General features: G+C 36.3%; 3 protein-coding genes across 3 annotated transcripts; all 3 read right to left on the reverse strand.

Annotated features, from left to right (window-relative positions):
• Positions 1-322: 322 nt before the first annotated feature.
• Positions 323-1,333, reverse strand: LOC103329849 (uncharacterized). The gene has a single exon (XM_008232373.3). It carries the CDS (start codon positions 1,031-1,033, stop codon positions 593-595), a length of 441 nt encoding a protein of 146 aa, XP_008230595.2. The 5' UTR covers positions 1,034-1,333; the 3' UTR covers positions 323-592.
• A 6,280-nt stretch (positions 1,334-7,613) lies between these two features.
• TPR7 (Tetratricopeptide repeat (TPR)-like superfamily protein) lies at positions 7,614-14,375 on the reverse strand. Its single transcript, XM_008232385.3, has 11 exons — positions 13,936-14,375; positions 13,535-13,765; positions 11,657-11,713; positions 11,406-11,534; positions 11,233-11,310; positions 11,028-11,098; positions 10,745-10,794; positions 10,423-10,621; positions 9,089-9,650; positions 8,757-8,900; positions 7,614-8,134 (listed from the first exon to the last, which is right to left on the reverse strand). The coding sequence occupies exons 1-11, from the start codon at positions 14,035-14,037 to the stop codon at positions 7,988-7,990; spliced, it is 1,770 nt and encodes a 589-aa protein (XP_008230607.2). The 5' UTR covers positions 14,038-14,375; the 3' UTR covers positions 7,614-7,987.
• A 2,238-nt stretch (positions 14,376-16,613) lies between these two features.
• LOC103329870 (P-loop containing nucleoside triphosphate hydrolases superfamily protein) lies at positions 16,614-26,440 on the reverse strand. Its single transcript, XM_008232396.2, has 21 exons — positions 26,055-26,440; positions 25,635-25,790; positions 25,456-25,539; positions 25,248-25,367; positions 24,954-25,067; positions 24,709-24,801; positions 24,400-24,489; positions 24,215-24,285; positions 23,778-23,852; positions 23,556-23,643; positions 23,083-23,141; positions 22,719-22,782; positions 22,373-22,438; positions 21,620-21,778; positions 21,368-21,472; positions 20,876-21,111; positions 20,135-20,204; positions 19,933-20,037; positions 19,391-19,450; positions 19,220-19,299; positions 16,614-18,890 (listed from the first exon to the last, which is right to left on the reverse strand). Exons 1-21 carry the CDS (start codon positions 26,307-26,309, stop codon positions 16,823-16,825), a joined length of 4,218 nt encoding a protein of 1,405 aa, XP_008230618.2. The 5' UTR covers positions 26,310-26,440; the 3' UTR covers positions 16,614-16,822.
• Between the last annotated feature and the right edge of the window lie 360 nt (positions 26,441-26,800).

The following is a 26,800-nucleotide window of genomic DNA, read 5'->3' on the forward strand; positions in this document are numbered from 1 at the left end:
GCCTTATAATATGGAGGCAAATTCAAAACGGATCTGAAAAACAAAGGTAATTGTTCTTAACCGCTTACATCTTAACAAAAGTCAAAAATCAAGTGAACATGAAGATTCAAAACAAACGAAAACAAAGAAATATCTTGATTTAGGAAATAAAAGAAGGGGATCCAAAACATATTTTCATAGCAAGCGTTTTCTCTGAATTGCTTATAAACAACATGGATAAATTATTAACCAGGTTTCCAAGGTTTAACATTATATTATGTAATATTTTAGGTTAAAATATGTGAACACTGTAAAACTACCATTCACGAATCACACCCAGTGGTTTTACTCAAAAGCCATAAACGATATTCTTTTTTTGCTTTGGTCCTGATGCTGCCGACTTCATAGATTCACTCATTTACAAAACACTGACAGACCAAATTAGGCCAATCAATCACTCAATCGTATCTCTCCCGAAGCATAATATCCCGCCTCACGAAAACGACATCTCCAATTACTCTATGTACACTCAAAAACGACGACGACGACGACATAGAACAGTGCTTGCTACCGAATCGAAGAAACGACATGAGGGCCCAAAGAACGACATTCATCATAATTCTCTCTGAGAAGCACTTCTCCAAAAGCCGGCTCCGTAAAAGCGGGCCCACATCTCCTTCTCCAGCAAATCTGCGCCCTCCGATTCCGCGTCGTTCTGCTTCTCATCGCCGTGGTCGTCGGCGTCTCTATTGGTGTCCATGTCATCTCTGAAGAGGGCGCCGCCGGCGAGCCCTTTCGGCCTGGGCTGCAGCAGCCCCTTCTTCTGAGCCACGCACCGCCGCTTCTTCTTGGTATTGGCCCAGGCCTTCCTGCACAGCCCCTTTGGGACCTTGTACACAGTCAGTATCAGCAGATTCATCACGCTGCAGGGACAGCAGCAGCACACCGCCGCGCACTCCGCTGCCGCGCCGCCGGCGACTTCGCCGACTCGGCGCTTCTCGCGATGTAACGGCCGAGTCGACGGCGGCGATTCAAACGAGGAGTTCCGAGTCATCGGGGCTTAAAAATGGAGGAGGATTGGGAACGGAATTGGGTGAAATTAGGGTTCAATTGAGAAAATTGGGGACGAAGATTGGATTATGGGGCAGGGGAGATTGGGATTGTTTTGGATTCATTTTATTTCGTGGGGAAGATATTTTTCCCAGAAAGCTAGAGAACCCAAACCCAAAATGAAAGAGAGGGAGGGCTACAAATGGGATATGGAGAGAGAGAGAGAGAGAGAGAGAGAGAGAGAGAGAGAGAGAGAGAGAGAGAGAGCGAAACGGACGGGATAAGAGGGAGCGAATCTTTCGGCAGAAAAATCGAATTACGGTGTGAGAGATATATATAGTTTTGTTTGGGAAGACGAAGAAGAAAACTGAAAGGGGGCGTGCGAAATGGGAAATACGTGGCAACCAGCAGAATCGCTCCACGTGGACACGAGGAGTCAGAGAGGGCATGAAAGTGAAATATGAGAGATTTTTTTGAGGAGGAATTTTATTTGTGGCAGGAAATGAACTGAAAAAAAAAAAAGAATTAGGGTTGGGGCTTTTCTAGAAATTTCTCCACCCCAACGTGGTTTCAGTTTATATGGTTGAGGTTCATGGGCTAGTTGTTTGATCGGTTTAAGCATGTCAAATTATTCGATGAACAAATTTAACCACTCTAGTATAATCTGTTAAAACATAAAACTAGTTACAGCAGATATGTATTTCGGTTTGGACATTTGTAGTCAAGTTTGTTAGTCTACCGTTGCCTTTTTTTATGCACTATTCTCGATCTATGTGTGTCATTCTTACGATAAATTATGCTAATCTTCTTTATACTGTTTTGATTTTATCAGATATTCCGAAGTAACAATTTGCCTCTATATATTGTAGTTTGGTTTATCTACGATTTGAATATTTTTTTTTTTTTAAGGACGAAATATCTACGATTTGATGGAATTGAAAAATTGGGGCACCAATTTGAAAAAACCAACAATAATGAATGGATGGCAGCTAGACCATTGGTTGAGCTGTCAATCAAAATGAAAATGGTTTGGAGTTTGACGGGCGTCCATATCACTGGGCTTGGCAGCTCAAATAATTACAAATAAAATAAAAACGTGAGGCCAACTAAACGTGCAGAGCTTTGGATGAAGGAAAAAACCAAAACCAAAACCAAAACGTGTGAAGGTTCTCACTTGGCCTCGCATTCGTGTCGTGTTTGCAGTGTTCGTGTCGTGTTCATGTCAATTCGCTTTTCTTAACGGGTTGACACGGCACGACACAATAAGAAAACGGGTTAGAAATGTCAAACACGAACACGATCCGTTACAATTTGCGAATCACAAGACACGATACAATAACCCGTATTAAGAATTTAAAAAAACCAAAAAATAAATGTATAAAAAGACGAAAAAGAAGAAAGAGAAAAGAAGGAAAAAAACAAAAGAAGATAAATTTACAAAAATACCCTTGAGCTTAATGGGTTAATGGATATTCGATGTACAATATTTCGCGTGTACAATATTGCCTCTAGTGAGAAAGAAAGAGAACAGGAGAGGTGGGCTGCACTGTACATGCAGCCGCAGGCAATCTTATCAATTTGTTAATAATGTGAACTTATATATTTTGCCAGCGTCAGAATTTTGCCTTCAAACTATTACAGATTTGCATCACATTTTGACCTTTTCTCTTTCTTTTTTCTTTTTCTTTTTTTTTCATAAAACCTTTGGAAGTGGTTGAGCTGTAGCTTTCAGGTTGATGTGACTGTGAAATGAAATGTAAAATATAATGGTGGTCAATTTTCCGAGAGGAATTTTTCTGGCCTTAGCTACTTAGTGGATCGCACTAGTGTATATGAGTCCGGCCAATTACGCATACACAATAATTAAAATCTTGTAGACTTCTAGTTATTGGAAGACCAAGAGTAAGAAAGACGAGGCTTTTTTAAAAGGACATTTCTTACTGAAATGGACGATAACATATTAAACTCATATATTATATAGATGTTAGGATTTGAACTGAGGATCTTTTTTAGAGGAGCAATTACTCCATCCACTATAATAATATGAAGAATCTAACAACCTTCTCTTTGGACCTTCTCCATTTTTCTTGAGTGTCATTCTCCTTACATTTAAAACAACGTCATTAATATATTATACAAACTAACTTTTGCTTTCCAAGTTTACCCTTATTAAATGTATTCAATTTATCCAAACAAATTTCACAACTTTCTTACCATATTATTAAATTTTTTTTAACTTTCATTATTTTTTTTTAAAGAAATTTTTTGCTTTTTTTAAAAAGAGGAAATGCCCTTTTAAAAAAAATAATTCTAAATTTGATGTTTAAAAAAAAAAAGGGACATTTCCTCTTTTAAAAAAGCATAGACATTTTCTTTATAAAAAATATATATAATATGGTAAGAAAGTTGTGAATTTTTCTTGGATAAATTGAATACATTTAATAAGGGTAAACTTGGAAAGCAAAAGTTAGCTTGTATAATATATTAATGACATTGTTTTAAACGTAAGGAGAATGACACATGTCAAGCTAAAAAGGGAGAAGATCTAAAAGAGAAGGTTGCTAGCATTCCCCTAATAATATTTAGTCATTTGCAAAGATGAGGCATTCAAGGCTTCAACTCTTTTTTTTTTGGGTCAAAGTTCAATACTTACCTTGAGGGTCTCATAATTTGAACTATAAAACTTTTAGGTATTTTACAAGGGAAAAAAAGAGCAAAAAAAATGTTAAATTGATGATGTGATAAATAAGAGATCCACTTTTGTGCTTGCTTGACAATGAGTTCTCTAAACCACCTCCCTAGCTAAAATTTAGGGAGAAATTGAAAAACCCACCTCCAATCATGCTATCTATCTTGCTCCTAAAATAGGAAGGCCTCTAAAAGCTCCTAAATCTGAGGAAAGAGAAAGGGCTCCTAGTGATTCCCTATAATTAAATGCTACTATATTTTATTATTATTTTAAACATTTATTTAATGATGTCTTTAATTTTACAATTTTTTCTAGCATCATTTTTTTAATTTTATGTACACACATGCCCCCTATGACTTTCAAACTTGTCTCAGATTACTACCTGTGTTTGCAAACGACTCAAAGTACCCTCAACAATTTAAAACCGTCTCACGCTACCCGTAGTTTTTTTGACGCTCATTAACGTTGGGCCCCACTTCTTTTTTCTTCTTTTTCTCCTCCTTCCCCTCCCCAATTCCAGAGCCCCTCCCTTTGTTACTATTCATCGCTTATTTACCCTCCAAAACTCGAAATTTCTCCTAACCAACACAACTAGCAGCAAGAACAATTGAGAAGTTGAAAACCATACCAATAGAAGCAAATGGTGCTCGGAATCGCCCGAACGAGTGATGGAGATTTTGGATAAAACCGCCAATTTCTTGCTTTTTCCGACAATCCAGCACGGTTGGCAGCAGAGATGTGAGACTGGTAGAAGACAATGTCTGGTTCTTTTGATACACATGCCGTCCCTTGGGGTGGCCGGAGGAGGAGATGGTGGCACAAAAATTGGTCGGATGAACAGTAACAAAGGGAGGGGCTGCTATTCTAGAAAAAAAGAAGAAAAAGGAAGTGGGGCCCAACGTTCATAACGGAACGTCAAAAAATGAAGGAACGGGTAACTGAAACGGTTTTTAAAAGGTTGGGGGGTACTTTGAGTCGTTTGTAAACACATGTGGTAATCTGAGACAAGTTTGAAAGCACAGGGGGCATGTACATAATTAAGCCTAGTTCTTTCCCCTGTAGGTATTTTGCAAAACACAAACACTTTTAACACACAAAAACCATTCGAATATCAAAATTGAATTGCACAACCAAAGACCAACAACTCTTGAATTGAATACATTTTACTGTTGGCATTATTTGCTACAAAACCCAAAATGAAATTTGAATTGGAGTTCATCAAAAAATAGAATTTTAATTGAAAGCTTTTGCACAATGAAAGACCAACAACTCCTGGAATTCTTTTTACTGTTGGAATTTAGCTATTTATATTGGATGTTCATTCGCTTGCTAGAGTGTTTTTTGTTGTGTCTCTTTTCTATGGTTAGATGGATTCTCAAAGTGGTGATTCTTCTATCTTTTGGGTGGAGATTTGAATCGTAACAATCAATATTCAAATGATGACAATGATAATCAACATTCACCAACTAGCGTGACCAATCAATCTATAAAAGAAGAGTTGCAAACTCAATTAGCCAACAAAAAATAATTAAATGTAAAAAGGGCCATGTGCTTTCAAAGTGGTCTCAGATTACCACATGTTCTTTGAAACGTCTCAATATAACACCTACACTTTTAATAACTGTCTCACGTTACCTATTCCGTCAGATTAAGAGACGTTCCGTTACATGATGTGGTCCCCAGTTCTTTTCAATCGCTTAACAATGGAGGGGAAGGGTTATTCAGTTTGAGGAAATGGGGTATTTGGGAGAGAAGGGGAAATTGGGAGAAGAAGGCTAGGGTTTATGAAAATCAGAGGTGCGGTTCGGATTTGGGAGAGTCTGGAGAAGAAATCACTGTTTGGCGTTGAACTTTAAGGCTAGAAAGTGCAAAGATGGTGGTGCTTAGAGAATCTGGAGGTTGTCAACCCATATGTAAATGGACTCATTTTCACTCATTTTTCTTGTTGTTGGCATTTGCATTGAACTGTTACTGGAGTTTTTTTTTTGGTATACTTTTTTACTTTGTGCCTGTCCTGATGTGGTCCTTGTATTGTCTTTGTTACCTTTGTCGGTTTGTTAAGTGAATCTTCCTCATACTTCTTACACAGATAAAGATGTTGACGAGGTTGTTACATTTAAGTTTTTCCGTGGAGGTAAACTAGTTAAAAATGGGTCAAGTGACAGTGAATGGTCTTATTTAGGTGTTGAAGTCAGTTGGTTTGATTATTGTGAGGTTGACTATATGTCCATATTAGAGCTATTTGGAATGGCTAAAGATTTGGGATATGACGATGCCCAAAACAATGACTGAAAATTTGATCTTAAACATTCTTACTACTGTGTCTTGGGCAAACTAGAAATCTCCGCCCTGGGTTGAAGTGGTCTACGAAGTCTGCATCCGTGCTAACTTTCCACAATGACATTGTTGGGCATGCCTTGCTTCTCATGTTTCCATGTCTTTTTCAATTCAGTCAGTATTCACACAGAGAAGAAGCAACTGAACCTCCAAATCTGAAATCCCCTTTCCTCCCAAATCTGAAATTCCCAAATCTAAAATCCCCAAATCCGAACTCCACCTCAGAGATTCATAAACCCTACTCTACCTTAGAGTTTCATAAACTATAACCTTCTTCTCCAGATTCTCCCAAATCCGAACCGCACCTCATATTTTCATAAACCTTACCCTTCTTTTCCCAATTTCCCATTCTCTCCCAAATACCCCCATTTCTCAAACTGAATAACCCTTCCTCTCCATTGTTAAGCAATTGAAAAGAAGTGGGGGCCACATCACATAACGGAACGTCTCTTAATACTGACGAAATAAGTAACGTGTGACAGTTATTAAAAATGTAGATGGTATATTGAGACGTTTCAAAAAACAAGTGATAATCTAAGACTATTTTGAAAGCACATGGAGCATATACATAAATAAGCCTTTAAAAAGAAATAAAGTATTTATGACAAAAAGAAGTAAAACATTTATGACTCTCCAAATTAGGGAGAATGGTTGGAGTTTAAATTTTTTAGAGAGCTCCTAAAATAGTTTTTTGTGTGTTTTTAGCTAAATTTTAGTAAGAAATAGGAAGCATGAGCATCCACAATAGGCTCTCTAAACCACATCCTTAGACAAATTTTAAGGAGGAATGGAATAATATAATTTTAACTATGCTCCTTATCTACCTTCTAAAATATGGAGACCTCTAGGAACTCTTAATTTGAGGAGAGAGAAGAGACTCATAGTGGCTTCCTCCCTATAATTTAATGCTGCTTTATTTTATGACTATTTTAAACTTTTAATTAAGAGTGGTGATTTCCCCACTCTTTTTTCTCCTAAAAAAGGAGTGTAAGTGGATAAAATAGGAGTGGAAATCATTGCTTTAATTAATGCTAACTATTTTTTTTATATATATTTTTTTATAGAGATTGACCAATTAAAAAAGAGTTGGTAGATTTCGTCCAAAAAAACAAAAAAAAAGAGTTGTAGCATTTATGAGTCCTTAAACTAGAAAGTGTGATTGGAATTAAAAAATTTAATAGAAAGTTTCTAAAATAGCTTTTGTATGTTTTTAGTTAAATTTTAACTAAAAATTAAAGAACATGATTGTAGATACTCTTAGATGTTAGTGTTAGCAAAGGCTTGTAGGATAAATTTGTCAATTCAAGCTAGCTCGATGAAGGTGTAAATACAACCCATGACATCAAATGCATGCGCGAATGCTCTTATTTTGTTTCTTCAAATAATCATGAGATGCGCCAAAGAGGGATCCTAATTTCTTTTGGTAAAGGAGAGTTTTTAGCATAATTTATTGGGTATTGATGGAGATGGTGAAACCTTGATTCCTCACAATATTATATTTTTCGCCTTTTCCATTTTGAAAGACAGAATACAGAGAATAATCAGAACACATCAAACATCTCATACGCTCAGGGATTAGATTACTTATTATTACCATAATTTTACAGAAAGTAGTGCAAATCAATTCCATAATGGATCCCTTTTGCGAGATTCCAATTATGCAAAAGCAAATGCAAGCCAGTCTCAACAAATCAAATAATGCTACGACTAGTGATGACGTACGTGCAAAAAGAGATCATGGGACTATCTTTACCCATTGAAGAACCACCCCTCCTCCCACCCTCTCCCATTTTCTTCCTTTGCTAGACGATAAATAACCGTGACACAGCACCTCTCTTGATGCATTCAGGGAGACATTGGCTTTGGAAGTGTCACTTAGCTAGAGGTTGGACTCCGAATGCTTCTTTCATAAAGCACGAACAAAATTACACTCTAACCACCGATGTAGCCCAAACGATGAAGCACTACAGCTAAAATGAGCATGCATATTGCCAAAGCCAAACCAGCTCTCCCTAGCAACCAATTCTTTGTCTTCCTTGCACCTTCCATTCCTCTTTGAATCCTATCTGCCCATTTCATCTGCAACGACAAGTTACAGAAGAAGAAAAATTAATTAAATTCATCTTTGCAACTCAGAAAGAAAAGATGCACTAATATCAGAAAAATGAAAATAAATCCTCTACATAATGGCCCAATAGCTATGAACACTCTTTTAATTTTGATAGTTTACAGGTCTGAACAACTGGTCCTAGTTTTTCAGGCTCATGGCACAGGAAAGTGAACAATAAACTAAAGCTTCACTTGGCTGCACAAAAATAGTGTCTAAAACAATGGAATCATATGTTTCCATGACAAAGCACTCGATAGCACAATAATATTCACTCAACTGAATCCTAAACTAAGATGTCTGTTTTTTTAAAACAAAAATAAAAAGAGGGGGGAACATTGATAATCTGATTCACAACTATGGCAATAACACTTCATGTACTTTAATAATTGAATATCAACATTATTAAAGCATAACAAATCCTTCACATTATGATGAATAAACAAAAGAAACCTTTTTTAATTTAGTAACATCACGTAACAAAAATTTAAATATTTTAAAATTGGTTAGACATCCAGACTTGTATGATAAGTATTAACAAAGCATGGAACAATGCACTGACAATCAAAGCCATTAAATCTAGTAGGAAGTTACCATTCTGTCCAAGTCCTGTGGCGACAAAGAAGACATGGCTTGCTGAGCTTTTGCGGCATCTTCCCGAGAAAGCTTCAAACCAAATTGCTCGCCCATGTTTGCCATCATGTCTGGGCTCATATTTTTAATCATGGATGAGAACATCTGCGGGAGAAAACAACCAAACTTAAAAAGTGGTATACACGATCGTGCAAGATTTAATTGTTCTACCAAAAAACACATCAACCCGTTATCCTTCAAAAGCGTAAGGTTCAAACCCTTATGATAGCAACATTAGTATGATTTCATATGTAAATAAAAGGAAAAAAGTCTCAAATTCTTAGTGTACAAACCTGTTGCATTGCAGGATCCTTCATTTGGTTTCTCATTTGTTCTTGCATATCAACAGCAGAGGCAGGGAAGCTTGATTGAGAAGCACTTCCCAGATTAGGAAACATTCCATGGGAGCTAGTTTCATCTACATCATGAGTTGCATTTACTGCAGAGTTTTCACGGCTTTCTGAATAATTTGATGAACTTCTTCTGTTAGCCCCAACAGATGATGGTGTTGTATTAGAGTCTTTCACTTTATAAGAAGATGCTACTTCAAACATTTTCTGAAGCTCCTCCGGTGGCATTTTACTCATCATATCAGATGCAGTTTTAAGCATATCCGGAGACATGTTCGGAGTTACTGAATTGTTGATATTAGAACTGGAACCTCCCTTTAAAAAAGGATTATCCCCCTGAAATGAGGAAGCCAATTCAAGCATTTTCTGTAGTTCTTCAGGTGACATTTTGCTGATCATGTTTGAGGCGGTCTTAACCATGTCAGCAGGAACCTCTTCGGAATTTCCAGGATTCAAAGCAGCCAGAGCGTTAGGATCAGCATTTGAAATGAAATTTTGGAACGATCTGTAAACCAGACAGACAAACAATTATAATGTCATATGGACGCATATAAGCTGCATGAGTAGATTTTATTTATTTATTTTTTTAAAGCTGCATACATGGTAACTTCTATTCAAAACAAACAAATGAACTTATCAATATTATAATTTCTGGTGACAAGCTATTTGGAACTTTATATCAGTTCTCAGAGTCAAAGCAACAGAGAGTTCCGCTTTTATCCGATTTCCATTGTTTATGGCTTTCATATTGCTGAATAACTGCTTAATATTAGTCATTCAGATTGAATTGAAATACCATATTCGGCATGTATCCCAACTTCAATCTACCCTCATCTCTCCTAAATGCGCATGAGCACATATGAGCACATGGCCACACTCAAAATTCAAAATGTTTATAAACATCTGTGGCATATGAAAATGTGGCTTATGTAATGAACATGAAAATGTGTCGCATTTGACTGCCACTAGATTCACACATTCCACACTTCACCGCATTGCTCAATATGACCTATCCCTTATAACAGCAACTTTTGAACTTAAGTTGCACAGTTTTGTAACTCACAAGATTCCTATAGTTCCTATTTAAGTTTCTTAAACTTCCGCAAATAAGAAACTTAAAAAGAATGACAAGATGATTAAAACCAACTGGTAAAAGAAAGTGGATTAGTTTTATATATCAAATGCTCCAAACTCAACAGTTTTTATTAAATTATCATGTATCTTAAACACCATCAATCATAATCAGAAGGTGCAGTTTGTTCACAAACAAAACAAACCTGATAGCTTCCGGGTTATTTTTTAAAGCCTCCAAATGCTCTGAATTGGTTGGCAGAACCTCAGGCTTAGCTGCAATCCGAGTCTTAGAAATGTCATTACTTTCCTTTGGTTGTGCCGGAGAATGGTTTGTAGATGAGCTTTTATGGTTAGCAGATGGCACAGTCTCAACTTCTTCAGTTATTTCTTCAATTACTAATCCTATCAAATAATCAAAATTCAATATCCTAACAAAGATTTGAAATCTGAAACTTATATGATACAGGCCCCATGCATCTAAGATAAGAATTTAGGAGAAAAGTAGGTGGAAAAAAAAAAAGTTACCTCTTCGTGTAGACTGAACTCCCTCTTCACCCAATTTTTCCTCAGTATCTCTGTGACAACAATAAATGTTATTTACAATTTCAAAACAGTATCTTTTTTCTAGCCTAGCATTTGAAAAAAATTAGGAACAAAAAGGCTATGTCTCACTGCTCAAACAGTCATATAATTGAGTGTTAATTATGACACATATATCATTCTTATATACAACATATTTGAATACCAGCAACATAATGATCCGCACTGTGATTTAGAAATGAACAAAAAGAAAAAGAAAGGGCTGTACCTTAAAACATCTGCAATAGTTTCATCATCAGGGGAAACTTTATGTGCCTTGCTCAGATCAGAGACAGCATCCTAAGTTATGCAACAAAGACCATTAGGTAAAGGAAACAGCTATCCAAAAATATAGGAAACCAAATAGGCTACAAATGATGCTTCAGAATTCTCTGCGAACAAAACATATATGTATGTTTAGTAATAATACTCACTTCTAATAGACCCATTTCTTTATATGCTTGACCTCTCCGGTAAAGAGCTTTGACATTGTTTGCATCATAAGCCAAAACCTGAAGTGAAAAAATGCATGATTTTAGATCAAGTTAGGAGCTTGCAAGCAAGACGAACAATGAAGATGTGTCTTTGTGCATGCGTCCACATATACCTCAGAACCTTCCTTTATGCATTCATCATACTGCTTTGTTTTCAAGTAACAAGACATTAAGTTGAGTGAGCATGCCATCAGAAGCGATCTGCCTTTAGATGATGGAAGACCGTTCAGGTTTTTTTTGGCCTAGGATTTTACACACAAATATTTAAAACCAGTTAAGAGTGCTGACTCTGCACTGTTAAGGAAAAGAACCAAAAAATAAATAAAAATAAAAAACAAAATAATATTATAATAGTTGCACTTACAAGCAAGTATTTCTGCAAGGCGTCATTGAACTTGCCCTGGCTATGAAGTGCATTTCCCTGCAAAAGTGATACATAATATAAAAAAGAAATTAGATGCCAAAACATTGTTAAAACGTATGAAGAAACAATGTCCAACTTTAAACGATACTTTTCTTTAATCCTTTCTTAAGCATTATAAAACAATTCTATAGGGCAGGAAATCAGGAAAGGAACCAGATATCTAGACTTTCAAACCCAATCCTAACACAGTCCAATCATCAGCCTTTCTTTCCTAGCCCTAACCCGGCCCATACCACAGTTGTATGCATGGATTTGGAATTGGATTTGGATCAGAGAGAATCAGAAAACACTTGGGTGTGACCGTTACACAGCCACGTGGGGTGACTAATTCACGTGTAAAAAAATGAGTAGCTGATAGGGTAAATCATAGGGTACAGTATAAAATACATACACATGTCATAACATGAGTGCATTGTTGACATGTATATAATTAAAAATTTATTACAGAACATGTCAGCTTCAGGTTGGCTTGGGCCTGGGATACCTTAGACCTAGCCCAACCCAATTTCAGGTCGGAAATTTCTCAACTTTAACCCTAAACCTTGTAAATCCCTAAGCCCAACTTGTCCATTATCAGGGTAGGGTTTGGGTTGAGCTTGGGTCAACTTTCCCAAGTGACAATCTTAATTCTATATCTCACAGAAGTTGTGTTATCACTATATCAGTTCAATTATTTTATTCTCTCTTATTTTCAGTCTTGCGCTTTGTACTACATTACATTCTTGTGGTGTCAATGCATCACATTCTTTTATTTCAAAAAATCTAACTCCAGGAAGAAAAATTTATTGCAACAAATTACCACTTTCTTTTATGTAATATGTGATACAAGTTTATCGCTCATGACTCATGTAGGATGTATCATTCTGCTATCGTGATCATGATTTACCTCAAATGATCAAAATTAGAAATCTAATCTAAAGGAAATAGAAATGAACCTTAACACTTGGAGAATCAGGTTGCACTAAGAAAGCCAAGAATCATTTGATCATATTAAAAAATAAAAACAAAGTGGAATGAGTCTTAATATATTCTGTCCAAAATCCTCTAATGATAAGAATTATAGACCCAATAATATCTAAGTGGCCACCACAAGAGCGAGGAGAGGTTTTGAATCCTACCACGCGAGGGACGCCCTGTGACCCGGACTTCTAGAGATGAGGTCTTTTCGCAGGCAAAGGTACAATGGGTGAGAAAACATATTAGAATCTAATATTTGATGAGGAGCACTGAAAATTCAGTATATCAAGACGGAGAAGTAGCCACAATTAGAAAATAAAATCTGGAGACGTACTTATTCATGGATAGCTTTTTAAAAGAAAAGGTTCTAGTTTGATCCACTGGCAGACAAAGAATAACATAGACAGAGGAGATGCGTATCAGATTGTGACTCTTCCCGGTTTGTGATGATTAGGTTGGTGTTCTGTGTGCTTGCTGAAGACCTTTAACAAAAGTTACTTAGTGCTTTATAATAAAAAGTATGTTTGAAAGGTTTCGGTCTAGTTGGATTCAAATCCCGTTCCCTTGTCGTGAAGCTTCGCTCATGTGTGGCTTGGTCTCAATGAGAAGTAAGGTAAAGTGGTATGATGCAACAAACTTTATCTAGTGCATTACAGCCCATTTTTTGGGAATACCAAACTTCAATTACACTAATGTCGGATCTTGGGTGGTCAGAACTTGGGCACAATTTTCATCCTATGTGAGATTAACTATTCAATCATAGTTCTCTAACCATAGCAAAGGTGTTCAATCCACGAAGAAATCATAAAGAAAAAAGAACATCGTCGATTAACGGTTGATCTTAAGATGACTACTACATACCTGATTCTTCAGCATCTGGGCTGCATTCAATTCGTAAGAGGCCTGGGCATCAACACGGGCACGCATAGCTGCTATCTCTTCAGGCGATGCACTAGCCATCTTCTCACCAATCTCAGCCATCTCTTCCGGACGGGTCTGCTTCAACTGCTCTGCAGCCTGTTTCAAGTCTTCAGGCCTCATGTTCTTCATGCCCTCGGAGGCCATCCTCATCAATTCTGGATTAGCCATCATCTGCAATGCAACTCAAACATAAAAATCAACCATTACAAACTAAACCACTAAATAAATACGTTGAAAATTCAACTGAAAACTAAAACCATGAACACAATCACATAAAATTGAAAATTAAACCCTAAGATTTGGAAAAATAACAAATTGAAAAATAGAAAGTCGAAATTAACCTGCTGCTGGATCTTCGCCAACTCGGCGGGTGACATGCGACTCATCTGCTCCTGAGCAAGTCTCATCAACTCAGGATCCATCATATTCATTCCGTTAAACATTTTTCTCTATCTGAATCTCGTTCTCTTTCCTGACAATAAATTAAGGCAAATACGGTTCTGATCCGCGAGAATTTGATGAGAAAATTGGGGAGAATTGGAGAATTTTGTGGAGAAAAAAGTAGGATTTTGGAGAGTGAATTTGGGGAATTCTTGGAATTTTATAGTAAGAGGAAGAGGACAAAATAAGGGTCGTGAAGAAGCAGGTCAGAAGAACTGAGGTCGCCCACCAAACCTGAAAGCTTCAAATTAATAGAGAAAGGTCTTCTTCTTCTTCTTCTTCTTCTTCTTCTTCTATTTCACTACTTGTTTCTTTCTTTCTTCTAAATCTAGTTGGAATTGGAAAACGAAGTCTCAGAAAGAGTAGATTATTCGCGTGGATGACCACAATTACGTTAGTGCCCCGACTTTTTATTTTATTTTCTCCGTAGACCTCGCTTTAAATCCCTGTTGGTGGTCTTTTTTTTTTTTTATTGGTCGAATCCCTGCCGGTGGTCTGGTATGCGTCATCTCGCACTTTGAAAAAGTTTGGCGTGATAAACCTGAGATTTAGGTTTTTTTTTTTTTTCTTTGGGTAACAAGATATAGGTTTTAAATACGACTGCCCATTGCATTCAAATTCAATTCCTTGTGACTAAATTAATTTAGAATAGATTATCATTTATATATACAGCAAAAAGTAAAGAATGATGAAACATTTCATTGGTTCATTCAAATATTAAGAATTACAATTATTAATTAAATGAGGATAATATAATAAATTCATATTTTTTATATTTAAAAAATTAAAAATAAAAACAAAATCAGATAATAAGTCCTACTTTTATGAAACACTAACATGTGCCAAGTGGCTAGTTTGTATAAAATATATGTATATATGGATCCGAAGCGTGTACTTGATTTTGCCACCAACAATCATCCAAAGGCTAATAAGTTGACACATGTATTTAAAAATAAAAATAAAAACTTAAACAAGAAGTTTGTGCTCTCTTCGGCCTTCCTTTTGGATGAAGTTTTCTTCACCTGAGTTTTCAAATTAGGTTCAATTTTTGGATTCTTAGATCAATTTCTTCTTCTTCACTGAGGGGTTTTTAATTCTATCAGAGCATAAGCTTTCAATAAAGAATAATAAAATGGGGAGACCAACAAATTCACATAGTTCGGCAGTGTGCCTACTTCGACAAGACATCAACATAAATTCTTCCATCATATCAAAAAGGGTCATGTTAGGGAGACTAACTTTAGATATCAACTTGTGTACATCTCTCTAATAGAGGTGGAGCTCACCAATACAATAGGTCTCACACTCTATTAGAGAAATGGTACACAAGTTGGTATCTAAAGTTGGTCTCCCTAGCATTTTCTTACCAAGCCAATGTTACACACAAGAGAGCACCTCACTGCACTCTCCCACAATTTCCTTGGAGTGGAACACTTGATTCTTGGATGACTGGATTAGTGAGAACTCTCCTCCTTGGGTCATTATGATAAGAGAAACTCTCGATGCTCTAGAGGCACGTTTGAGAAGAAAAACTCTCGATGCTCTCTAGCTTTCAACACTCTTCGCTTTCAATTCTCTTCGTCTCTTAGTATACAATTTCCGGTTACATATCAAATTCCAAACAACATTATCATCTTTTAGGTAAGTCTTATTTCGTCATTTATTTTTGGTTTCTTTTAGTTAAATGATTGTCATAGAAATAACTTGACATGCGTCAAGCAACTTCTGAGTTCTATACATGTGACTCTGTGAGTTGGTCTTTTTGCAATTTAATGTTCAAGCTGAAAAAATAGGAAAAAGAATGAAGAGAAAAAGTCAATTTTCTTTGCACAAATGGCATACAATACAAGTTTAGGAAATTAAATTTCGTGTTTGGATAATTATGAAAATGATATAATTATTATAGGAAAAAATGGAGAAAGCTATATGAGAAAAGCGAAGGGTGAGGAATCTAACCCAGAGGAGAAATGGATAAGTGATACGATGCAAAAGATGAGATTTTAATTTAAGATTTCTTAAATTACACCAATGGTAAATGCAGATGTTCCGATTCCATCCATTTTTTATGAGAAATTTACAATAAAACTCATTTCTTGCATTGATTTTATATATAAACTAAAGCTATAAAAAAATACCAGTTGATGTGTGAAATCCCATTATTATCCTTGCATTATAATTTTAGAAGAAAAAACTCTTGTAGTGTTGTAAATGTTTTGTTATAATAATATTTTTTTTTTTAAGTACAAGCAATAATCTAAAATACATAAAAATGAGATTTCTCACATACACACACAACTATGATGTCATGGGAATTGAACCTGAGACATCCTGGTTTGCAAGTCAAAGCCCTTTTTCACTAAGCTAGACTCTTTCGGTGTAGTTTTAAGTGAGGAGTCTGCTATCTCTTTTACGTCAATAACGGGAAGAAAAGAGAGAAAATTTGAAGATAAGAAACATTAGCATTCCAAACTAGCCTTGACTCTTAAATTAAATTACCTTAACCTAATGCCAATTAGCATGCTCGCAAATATAGATTACAATAAATGTTGCTTCATGGCAAATGGAGTCAGCAGCACTATGAGGAACTTCATACTCCAGACCATCCATACTAATGTATGAGATCCAATTAATTTTGTGACAATGATTTCTATTTAACATGGCAAAAGAAACAAAACAATTATTGATTTAAAGCAGTAAACACTGTTTTGCTAAATCCAAAACAGAAGAGAAAAGTGATTGCTAATTACATGTGTAACCCAGTTGACAGTTGACAGTTGATTAAGGACTTCAACTGACATTTGAATTTAAATTGCTCTCACCTAACAATGATTTTGCCTCCACAACATATTTCCTAACACTTTGAAGCTCTTCCTCCATCTTTTCTGATAACAAACATGAACCAGACCTTGTGTCCAACAACTGCATTGTCTTCGCAGCGGCTAAAGCCCTTGCTGTGCGCAGCTCTTCCAACATTCTTAACTCAATCTGCAATTCTTCCTCCACAATCTTCGACTCAGCCTCCTTCAAAACCGATTCAAACACATGCTGCTGGTACTCAACAACCAGACTTTCAGCTTCGGCCTTCCCATTATCTTTTACTTCCAACAGCGTCTCCTTCTCCTGAATTACATTCTGAAGGGCAAGTTCCATCTCTTCCACAGACTTGACGCCTTTCTGTATCTCCGCCTGAACAGCTAGCATCTCCTTATCTGCCTTCCCAGACTTCACGTTCAAATCCTCAAGTTCCTTTCTCATGACTCCAAGTTTTTCTCGAGATGTCTTCATCTCCGCCTGCAGTTTAGTTTTCTCTTCCGCAGACTTCAGTAACTCGGTAGCTTTACCTCCCGCCAAATGCCAATTTTTCTGTGAGGGGTCTAACTTCTCAACATTATCTATGGCAAATAGAACCTGTTCATTCTCTTGTTTTCGATTTTCTTCCTCCAGTTTTGACTTCAAGCATGCCAGACTGATCTTTAGTTCTGCTTCAGATCCTTGCATTTCCCTCTGAGCAGCAGCTATTTCATCCTTCTGTGCTTGTAGGCAGCCCAATTGCCCTTTCTTTTGTTCCAGATAAGATGTTGAAGCAGCTACCCTTGCTCTTGCCCGAGCTTCTCGTTGCTCAAAGTAAACTACAGATGAAGAAAAGCTAGATAGGGAGTATTTGAGAGCTGATAACTTTTTGTCAATTCGAGCGATGTTTTCTTTCCCTTTTGAAGTGAGGAGTTCACATGATTCAAAAAGCCGCTGCTTGACCTGAATTTCAGCTTCCATGGCTTCAATTTCTCCTGAGAGTTTGCCAACCTCTAACATTACTTTCTCAAGGGAACCAAATACGGTAACTGTTTTTGCAGAATCTAAAAGTTGTTCATCTGCTGTTTCCAGTTTCTTTCTGACCAAATTTACCGCTTCTAAAAGCTTTACTGCAGTGAGATCTGATGTCTCCAGTTCCATGTCAGACTGAATTCCAGCATCAACCTCATTTCCTGAATTTGCTTCAGTATTAACAGTACATAGACCAGCTCTATCAACCAAAATTCTTGAGTCACCACTTTCTTCAGTATCCAGGTTCACTTCATCAGATATATGACTGAGCCCGCCTCGCTCATTTGATCCAGAGAAACCAGATTCCTCCATTGAGACTGCTCCTTGACATAAAGTAGGTTTCTCAAACTGACGGCTTTCTCCTCCATCAGAACCAGGAAGACCATTTTCGCCAATACAATTCTTTTCCTCCAGAGACATAGGAGAAGCACCTCCATCAACTTCAACAAGCTTCTCTGGGGAATCAAATTCTCCCTTAACTGTAACACTTTTCTGACCACCGGAAGCAAGCACTCTTTTAAGTTCATCCCTCTCCTGCATGGCGCCTTCATACAAACCCATTAGTTTTTCATTTTCTTCATGCATTTCCACAAGTTGATGCTCTAAATTCTCGACCACTTTATTCATCTCAGCCTCCTTTTCTTTGGAAAGGTCAATAAAACCACCACCATTACTGTGAGTTTCAGTGCCATCATGAGCACACTCAAATTTATTAATATTTCTGTAAGTGCTGTCTGAAGTGGCCCCTTCATATAACTCAATGAGTTTATTGTTATCTTCAATCAAAACCTTGAGCTTCATACGCAGTCCATCATTCTCTTTGGACAGGATTATTGCTGTCTCATGAGCCTCGGCTTCTCTTTCACTTGCAGCAGCAATGGCATCAACCATTGTTTTCAGCTCCATCTGATCATTGAAACTCATAATTGGCACATCAGCCGACAAAGAAGGAAGCTCAAGTTGATGTGTGTCTTCTTTCATGGCTCTAGAAGATCTCTCTTCTTCAAGTTTTGTCATCAAATCATTGATATTCCTGCAGAGTTGGTAAGTAAAATTAAGACTCTTGTTATAAAGTAGAAACCTAAATCTCATTATATCAAATAAAATTAAAAATTAAAAACCATAAGAAATGAAGAGCAAAAATTGTAACCAAACAGGAAAAAATGCACACAGTATGAGATCTATACTCCTCAAAAGATGAAGAATAAAAACCCTCGGTAGCCCCAGTCCCCTCCAGTTATAAAATATGACAGGCAAATGAATTTAACCATATATATAAATACATCATATTGAACTTCACAGTTCTATTGCATTGAGATTTTAAAAAATCGAAGATAGCAGTTGAAACCATTGAATGATTACCTTTCCAAAGCTTCTTTCTCTTCAAGGCAGAGGTCTAGTTTCTTCTGGAGTGTGTCCATTTCGGATTGGTTTTGAATGGCCTGTCATGAGCAAGTTAACATCAAATACGAAAACCACTTCTATAGAGGAAAATAAAGCTCCACTAGACGAAAGACTTTTTACATGTTTTACCTGCATACGGAGAAATTCATTCTCCTCCTTAATTGAAGACTGCCAAGGTGATGCTTGTTCCTGTATCACATAGTGAAGGGGGACAAAATGAAATGAGAAAAAGCAACAAACATAAAAGAGACAAGCAGAGAGGGTATACACATGGCATAAACTTGAAATCAAACACTTGTAATAATCAATCACTCAAAGTAATTTCAATCTAAAAAATCCGAGAATTGTTGATAACAACCTAGTCCTTAATTTTCCGATAAAAGATAGACCTGAAAATGATGACTAAGGGCCGTCATATGCAATGAGGAAGAAGATGAATCAAATTTAAAATGCACGCCTGAAGCTCAGAAAACATGATCAAAATAATGAATTTTTTAATTAAAAATAATAATTCACGAGTATATGTGTGGTTTAAATTTGATATGCATGTCTCAAGTTTACAAACCACTTGCAGTTTTAAAGCAACACTCAAGTGTGAAAAAATGCCATATGGCATAGTTGTTGATAAAAGATAAGAAAAGTATGAAACAAATAGTGAACCTGCAGCTCACCTGACTAGAGATAAGAAAATTATCATCATTCTGAACTTCCATCGGCACATTTGAATTCGAAAGCTCTGATTCATGCATGAGTTTCCAATCAAGAGCATCTAATAACTGCGTGTCAGTCACAAGAAAAATATTCTGATTAGTAGAAAAGGAAAGAGGAGTAATGGTTAAATTCAAACAATATTGTACTATATTATTTCTTTACCTTGTTTTGTAACGCCATTATCTGTTCATTCATTATCTCTCGTTCACCTTCCTCATAAAAGGACTTCAACCTGTGGTATAAGATGTCAATAAGCAATAGCAATATTAAATTTCACATTTCCTGTAAATTTTGGAGGGAAACAAAAATATAAATAAAATAAAAACCTATAAATCAGTATAGCATTTACAAGTGAAAAAAGTTTTTTGTTTTAAAGAAATGGATGATGGAAATGAATGAGGAGTGTTTCTGAAAGTGGTGGACCCAGGATTTTGTCTAAGAGGGGAATACAAAAATAAAACAAGGCAAACAAGTACAAAATTCTAGACTTTGAACATTAATAACATTGAAGTGAGCAAAAAGTATAAACTATCTTCACATAATTTACACGATTCTCTCAAAAAATATTGTTACAAAGAAAGAGCTTGAAAGTAAGCAAAAATGCCAATAAGAAGATAAATTTTGTTTTTATGATTTCATCAATTTGTTTTATTAGTATACTATTTTTTAATAGTTGGCCACTCCATGCCATTTGTATTCTTTAATTGAAGTTGGTCACAAACTCATAGTTAGAGACGACGAAAGTGTCGATATATACATGAAGGAAACAGATGACAAGTGAGGGTGACGGCCCCTTGAAAACAGTGTATCATTATTTGTTCCTCAACCGTATGACTTTCACTAGCTGAAAGAATTCTGTTTGTGATAAAAGAGGACTCAACTAGCATAAGAACAAATACATACCTTCTTATTTCCTCTTTCAGCCGCAAATTTTCCATAGCAAACCTAGTTACTTCTTGGTTACGATCAACCTGGGCACGTAGGACCTCAATTTCCTTTAAATGTTCCTCCTTTTCCTTTAGTAAGTGGGTTTCAGCTGAGATCTTTCCACAGGCAACCGCTTCCAACCTTTTTATTCCAGCTTCTCGAAATCGTAGTCTCATCTTCAGGCCTTGTATTTCATCCTCTCTTTGTTTGGCCTAGTTCACCGCAAAGATTTATGTCCAAAAATAATTTTCAAATCATTTAATAACGGAAGAAAATTAAAATTGATTTAAATGTCCAAAACTAAACAAATCTTATAACAAAATGGCATGACTATACAAGCCATATCCAAAGTAAGTTTTTGACGTGGAATTTTTTGTCAAATAACCAAGGAAATCTGCAAGACATACTCTGAATGTAGGACTAATCAATCATTAAAAGATAACAAGAAAGACAATATTTGATACATACCAGCTGCAAAGCTGCCTGGCTTTCAGCAGCCAATGTCTGCAATGCAATGTCTTTGTCCTTTTCCCTCCTGAAAGCCCCAACAAGGGCAACTTCATAGTCTTTTTTCTGAGATAGCAATAAATTCAATTACTAACCAGAAATTTCAGAACAACATTGATGCAGAATAAATTAGGGCTATTTTCGTAGTAGGAGTTGGAGTAGACCATAAATAATTTTGACTCAACAATTAGGAAATAATGGTGCATAGCATACCTGAGATGTCCTCTTGCTGGAAGTAAATGGACTAAATGATCCATTAGGTCCATCCCACTTGAAGGATCCTGGAGATCCTGGAAAGCTTACAGCTAATGTATCATTGTCCTGATTTCCAGTTCCTCCATTGACTAGTCCTCGTAAGTGGGATACTTCTTTCTGAAAATAAATGAACGATATACATAAGACAGAATATAAGTCACTAGAAAGCTATAAAATGTTCACTGTTTAGACTTAGAAAGTGCACATCTAGTAGATGACATTAAATCAGTCACAATTACCGTATGAAGCAACAGAGAAAGGGTACAAATTAGTTTGTCTAAGCCGAACCTAAAAAGCGGAATCCCTGGGGTGTATTCTACAGTCAATTTTTTCATTACCTTATTCAAAATCAGCATTCACTATAAACTCAACAAAAAGTAACTTGGTAGTAAAATAACAAATGCGGATAGTAGAAGTCAGTATAAGTTCGTAGTAATTAGACCATGTTTCTCAGTAGTTTTATGCTGACTTCTAATATGGTGTTTGTCAAGAAATCTATAATGACTAAATCAGGGCATAATCTTCCCAGAAAGATCTTGGTAGAAATGAGGCCAAAAGGTGGGGGAGATTTGAACTCTGGCGTTGGGGTAAATGCTCACCACCATTAAATCTACAAGTCCCGACATAATCTTCCGAGAAAGATAAAGATACCCAATCTATAAGGAAAAAAATACGCTGAGTGTGACCACAAACACAGAGAAAATCATGTACCTTGAGTTGTTGAATTTGCACCCTCATGGCAATGACATCTCCAGATGCATCCTCATTCACAATTGCCTGAGAACATATAAATGATATAAGCATTTTCTATCCTACTACTAGAAACAAAGGTATTACCAGAAAAGTTCAAACGTCAAAATCAGCCCTCCAGTGCCATAGTAACTCAGTCCATTTTAACTTTTGATAGACTAAAATGAATGCAAGAATAATATAAAAAGAAGACATGTTTTTGGGTCATCTAACTTTTTATGTAGTATCATTTTTTTCATCTGACAAAGCAGCAAAACCCATACATTAGAAATGTGCATGCAAAAAAAGGAAGAAAAAATTGGTATACATTGTTCTTAATGAATTTAGCACGCTGTGCAAACTTCAAAGTGCTCAATGTCTCCAACGAACAACTGCAAAATCCCACATAAAATGTTAAAAAGCTACTTAATCAAGCTTGTCATACATTATATAGAAGACAATATATGAAAAAGAAAACGAACTATAAACTTTATAATTTCAGGTACAACAATAGGCACTCTACAAAATGAAATTAGAACATAAAACTTGATAGCTTAGAATGCAATGACCTCTAGGCACTGTAAAACATAGTTAACATAGGAACAGTAATACATAGTTGGCATGGATACTATAAACGAAAAGCAGAAGTAAAACATAAAAGGAAGATGTGTAAGAAAGAGAGATTCACTGACCAGCTAGAAGGACTAACATTTGCTATTATAATTGTCTTCGAATTCCCTCCTAGAGAATCCTGAAAAGGACACATTATCAGGATTACACAAGAGATTCAGAATTTCCAAATAATCAAAATTTTGTACTGGAACCACAGAAATCAAGAAACTAAAAAAACAGGGAGTGATTCTACTGAATATTAATTCCTGCAAGAGAACACTTTCAGATAGATGTAGAGCTACTTCAGGAACTGCAAGGGCGATGATAGGATATAACTTTTTAACAGAACTCTTCAAAGCCTCAAACAACGAGGCTTACAAAGTCCAAATTCGTAGCCCACAAAGAAATGAGGTTATCAAACATCTTGCAATAGATAACAATCTCACATCCATGCACTGATTCTTCACTTTACTATATGCAGCACTAATTATATATCATCCACAAATAAGAAGTAACTGTATTTGATAGCATTCCAGATTACATCAAAAACTACCTGAAGCAAAAATGTAAGCTTTGAATCCCGGTATGGAACGTGGAGTGACTTCCCATTGGAAATATTTACCAGATTCATAATCACAAGTCTGCAAATATAAAAATCATTTCCACAAATGAATGGTTGAATAATCTACCAAATTGAACATCAATGAGAAAAAAAAATTCCCAGGAAAATTTTTTACACTGAGAAATCTAAAGATAATGGCTAGAAAAAACATACCCCAATGTTGAAAGAGACTTGTTAATGTTAGTAGCTTCCTTCAGACGCTCACCTTCAGCTCCAGAACTCTTCTGCCTGCCATTAACACACAGACAATATCAATTAAAGAGAAACTGAATTCACTGACAGCAATGGGAGAAAATATAGTAATGATAATTATTTCCTGTTTGCGTACTAGAAGCAATGCATAGGTGAGGCTTACTTTCCCTAAGATCCAGTCTTTATCTCTCAAAAAGTGCAAAGTACTGAGTCGGAACTACCCTCTTATAGCATAAATTATGAGAAGCCCTATATTTTACATCATATCTCTTCCTTTTCCTTGTTGTACTAAACATATAGAGGCAGGTGGAACACACTCTTATCTTCCTTCAATATTCTACCCACCCCTTCCTTATAAATAATTTAAAATTCACGTGCTCTTCTTTACATCACTTTACCTTTCAGATCCTGCCAAGTCAACGAGATTAAGCCGAGCAAATCGATGGTGAGTTACTCCTTGGCATTCCCTCTGAGAAGAAATGAATTATCAATTAGAAGTTCAAACTAACCCACCCTAGGGAAGGAAAGAAGAAAAGGCAAGATTGTTCAATTTTTGAATAGAAATGAGAAAAAAAAAACTCACTTTACTTTCAATGATGCATGTAAATACACTATGAGAGCGACTGCTAGCACGATTCATATTAGTAGCAGCTACCTTTCTATTTGCTGCACCCTGGAACAAAAAAAAAGTGTAGTAAGTAATGCAAATTCCATTTACACTAAAGCAATTATAAAATTCATTCACAGCAGAAAATAAATTTGCTACAAAGTCAGCAGTAAATGAAACAAACTATTCTATCAGTTGAAAGACAACGTTTGAAAACAATACTATACTAATTCAAATGTTTGAAGTTGAAATAATAAAGAGCATATGAGTAGAGGTCTTATATACTTGAATAAGTTGTTGCATAACATCTCGAGCACTTGTAACTTCAACCTCCTTGAGATTTTCCACATAAACACCTTTCTTTATGTCTTCTCTCATCTGTAATTTTCTCACAATTTTCACAACAAACTCGTTAGTTTATTTGAAATGACAACAAGAGATTTAAATTAGTTTTGGTAGGTTTATCTGAGTGACCAGAACTAAAATGAGAAATAGTATAAATAAAACTCTCAACAGTAGGTGATCCATACCTGCAAGTTGTTAGATGAAGGGTCCAAAAGGTCTAGAATTTGTTCATTGTATATTTCTAAAAATGAACATTTACATACAAACTTTAATTTTTCATCTCGACCAGCCTCTTTTTCCTGAAACAACACAATCAACAAAGTATGCATTAGTAGCTTGCAGAAAATATTAAACATAGATAAAAATCTATGTGGAATTCAGATTCAAATTTCAGCTTTGAATAGAACTAAATGGTGGAAAGTGATTCATGTAGGCAACCTTAATACTTGCAATTATGCCTCAATACATGCAGCACACACCTTTTGAATTCTTGAGAACAGATATTCGAAGACTCGAGGTGTCATCCCACAATTGACACTGTGCCTTCGAGTTCCTCCCTCAATATCTCCAAGCATTGTGTGGGTCTTCCCACTTCCAGTCTGCACAGAGACAATCAAGTCAAAAGAAAGCAACCAAAAGAAATTTAATTCATTCAAACATTTGCTTTCCTAGTTTTTGGAGACTCACTTGGCCATATGCAAACATGCAACTGTTGTAACCTATCATGCAATTGTCCACCATCGCCAATCCCGCCACTTTGAACAATTGTTCCTGTACATGAAAAAACTCAAATGAAACCCATGCCAACCAAAAGAAAGCAAAAACAAAGCGACAAAAATGAAACACAACCAAGTAAGGCAACTGACCTGGCTAACATTCTCATCTGCAACAATGTCAAAAGTGAATCGTGACTCGGGATGCCCGGTCCAAGTAATTGTCTGACAGCTCTCTTGACGAATGCATTTGCCATAGCCTTGCACTGATATTTCAGCGCTACTAAGGGGACGAATCCGAATGATAACCTGACCATAATTTCAACATATAACAAAACAAATTGATTCCAACGGCTTTGATTTTAAAAGCAAAAGCCAAAAAAAGCACTTCCTAGACACTAATCTGAAAACCTAACAAAGCAGAACAATTAGGAACCTCACAAATACACCAAATTCAATATAAATCTGACTCAGACAAAGCAAATTAACACTTTAAGCACAAATGTAGTCTGCCTTTGAAAGCAATAAAAGTAACTTTAAAAACTCAGCAGAATCAACGATTCGTTGAAGTACCTGCACGTTGTGGTCTTTCCAGAAGGAGGGATCTTCCCGGAACTCGAAGCTCTGATTGGACGACGCCGTACTGGTGCTGACTTTCCCGTCATCGTCTTCGTCGTCGTTCCAGTCGCGGATGCTCCGAACCGCTGAGACAGCCTCTTTGGCCGCCGATTTGGGAAGACCCGGAGTGCTCCGGACCGGGTCCGAGGAGTGGTCATGGAACCCGAACCGGCTCTTGATGGCGCTCGCGGTGTCGGATATGAAAGGCATTTCGTGTTGGAGCGAAGTGAGTGGTTTTGGTGAGGGAGTGGAGACGGAGATGTTGGTGGAAACCAGCGCAAGCAAGATGACGATGAGATTGGAGAAATGTAGAGGCCGATTTGGGGGTAAAGTGAATTTGAATTTGGGAGAGAAAGGGGGGAAGGGAAATATGTTATCGGACGGTGGATACTGGTTTGGATTAACGGTTAAGATGACTCCAATTTAAACTATTGGACCGTTATGACCGGAAAAAAAAAAATTATTGGACCGTTTGGATTCAAATCTTTTGTGCAGCCGCTTTTATTTTTTTTATTTTTATTTCTAATTTGTTTTGTTTTTTAAAGGGATGTCAACTTTCCCATCCTATTTTCTTTTGAGTGCTGCTAAATAAATACTAAAATTAATTGAGTACACCATACTATCAAAATAGTTATTTGATTACTAATTTACCCTAATATAAAATGACCAAAAAGGATGTATTGAATTGTGAAACAAATATA

The sequence above is a fragment of the Prunus mume genome, linkage group LG1, assembly GCF_029339155.1.
Source record: "Prunus mume cultivar Tortuosa linkage group LG1, ASM2933915v1, whole genome shotgun sequence".
NCBI classification, from domain to species: Eukaryota; Viridiplantae; Streptophyta; class Magnoliopsida; order Rosales; family Rosaceae; genus Prunus; species Prunus mume.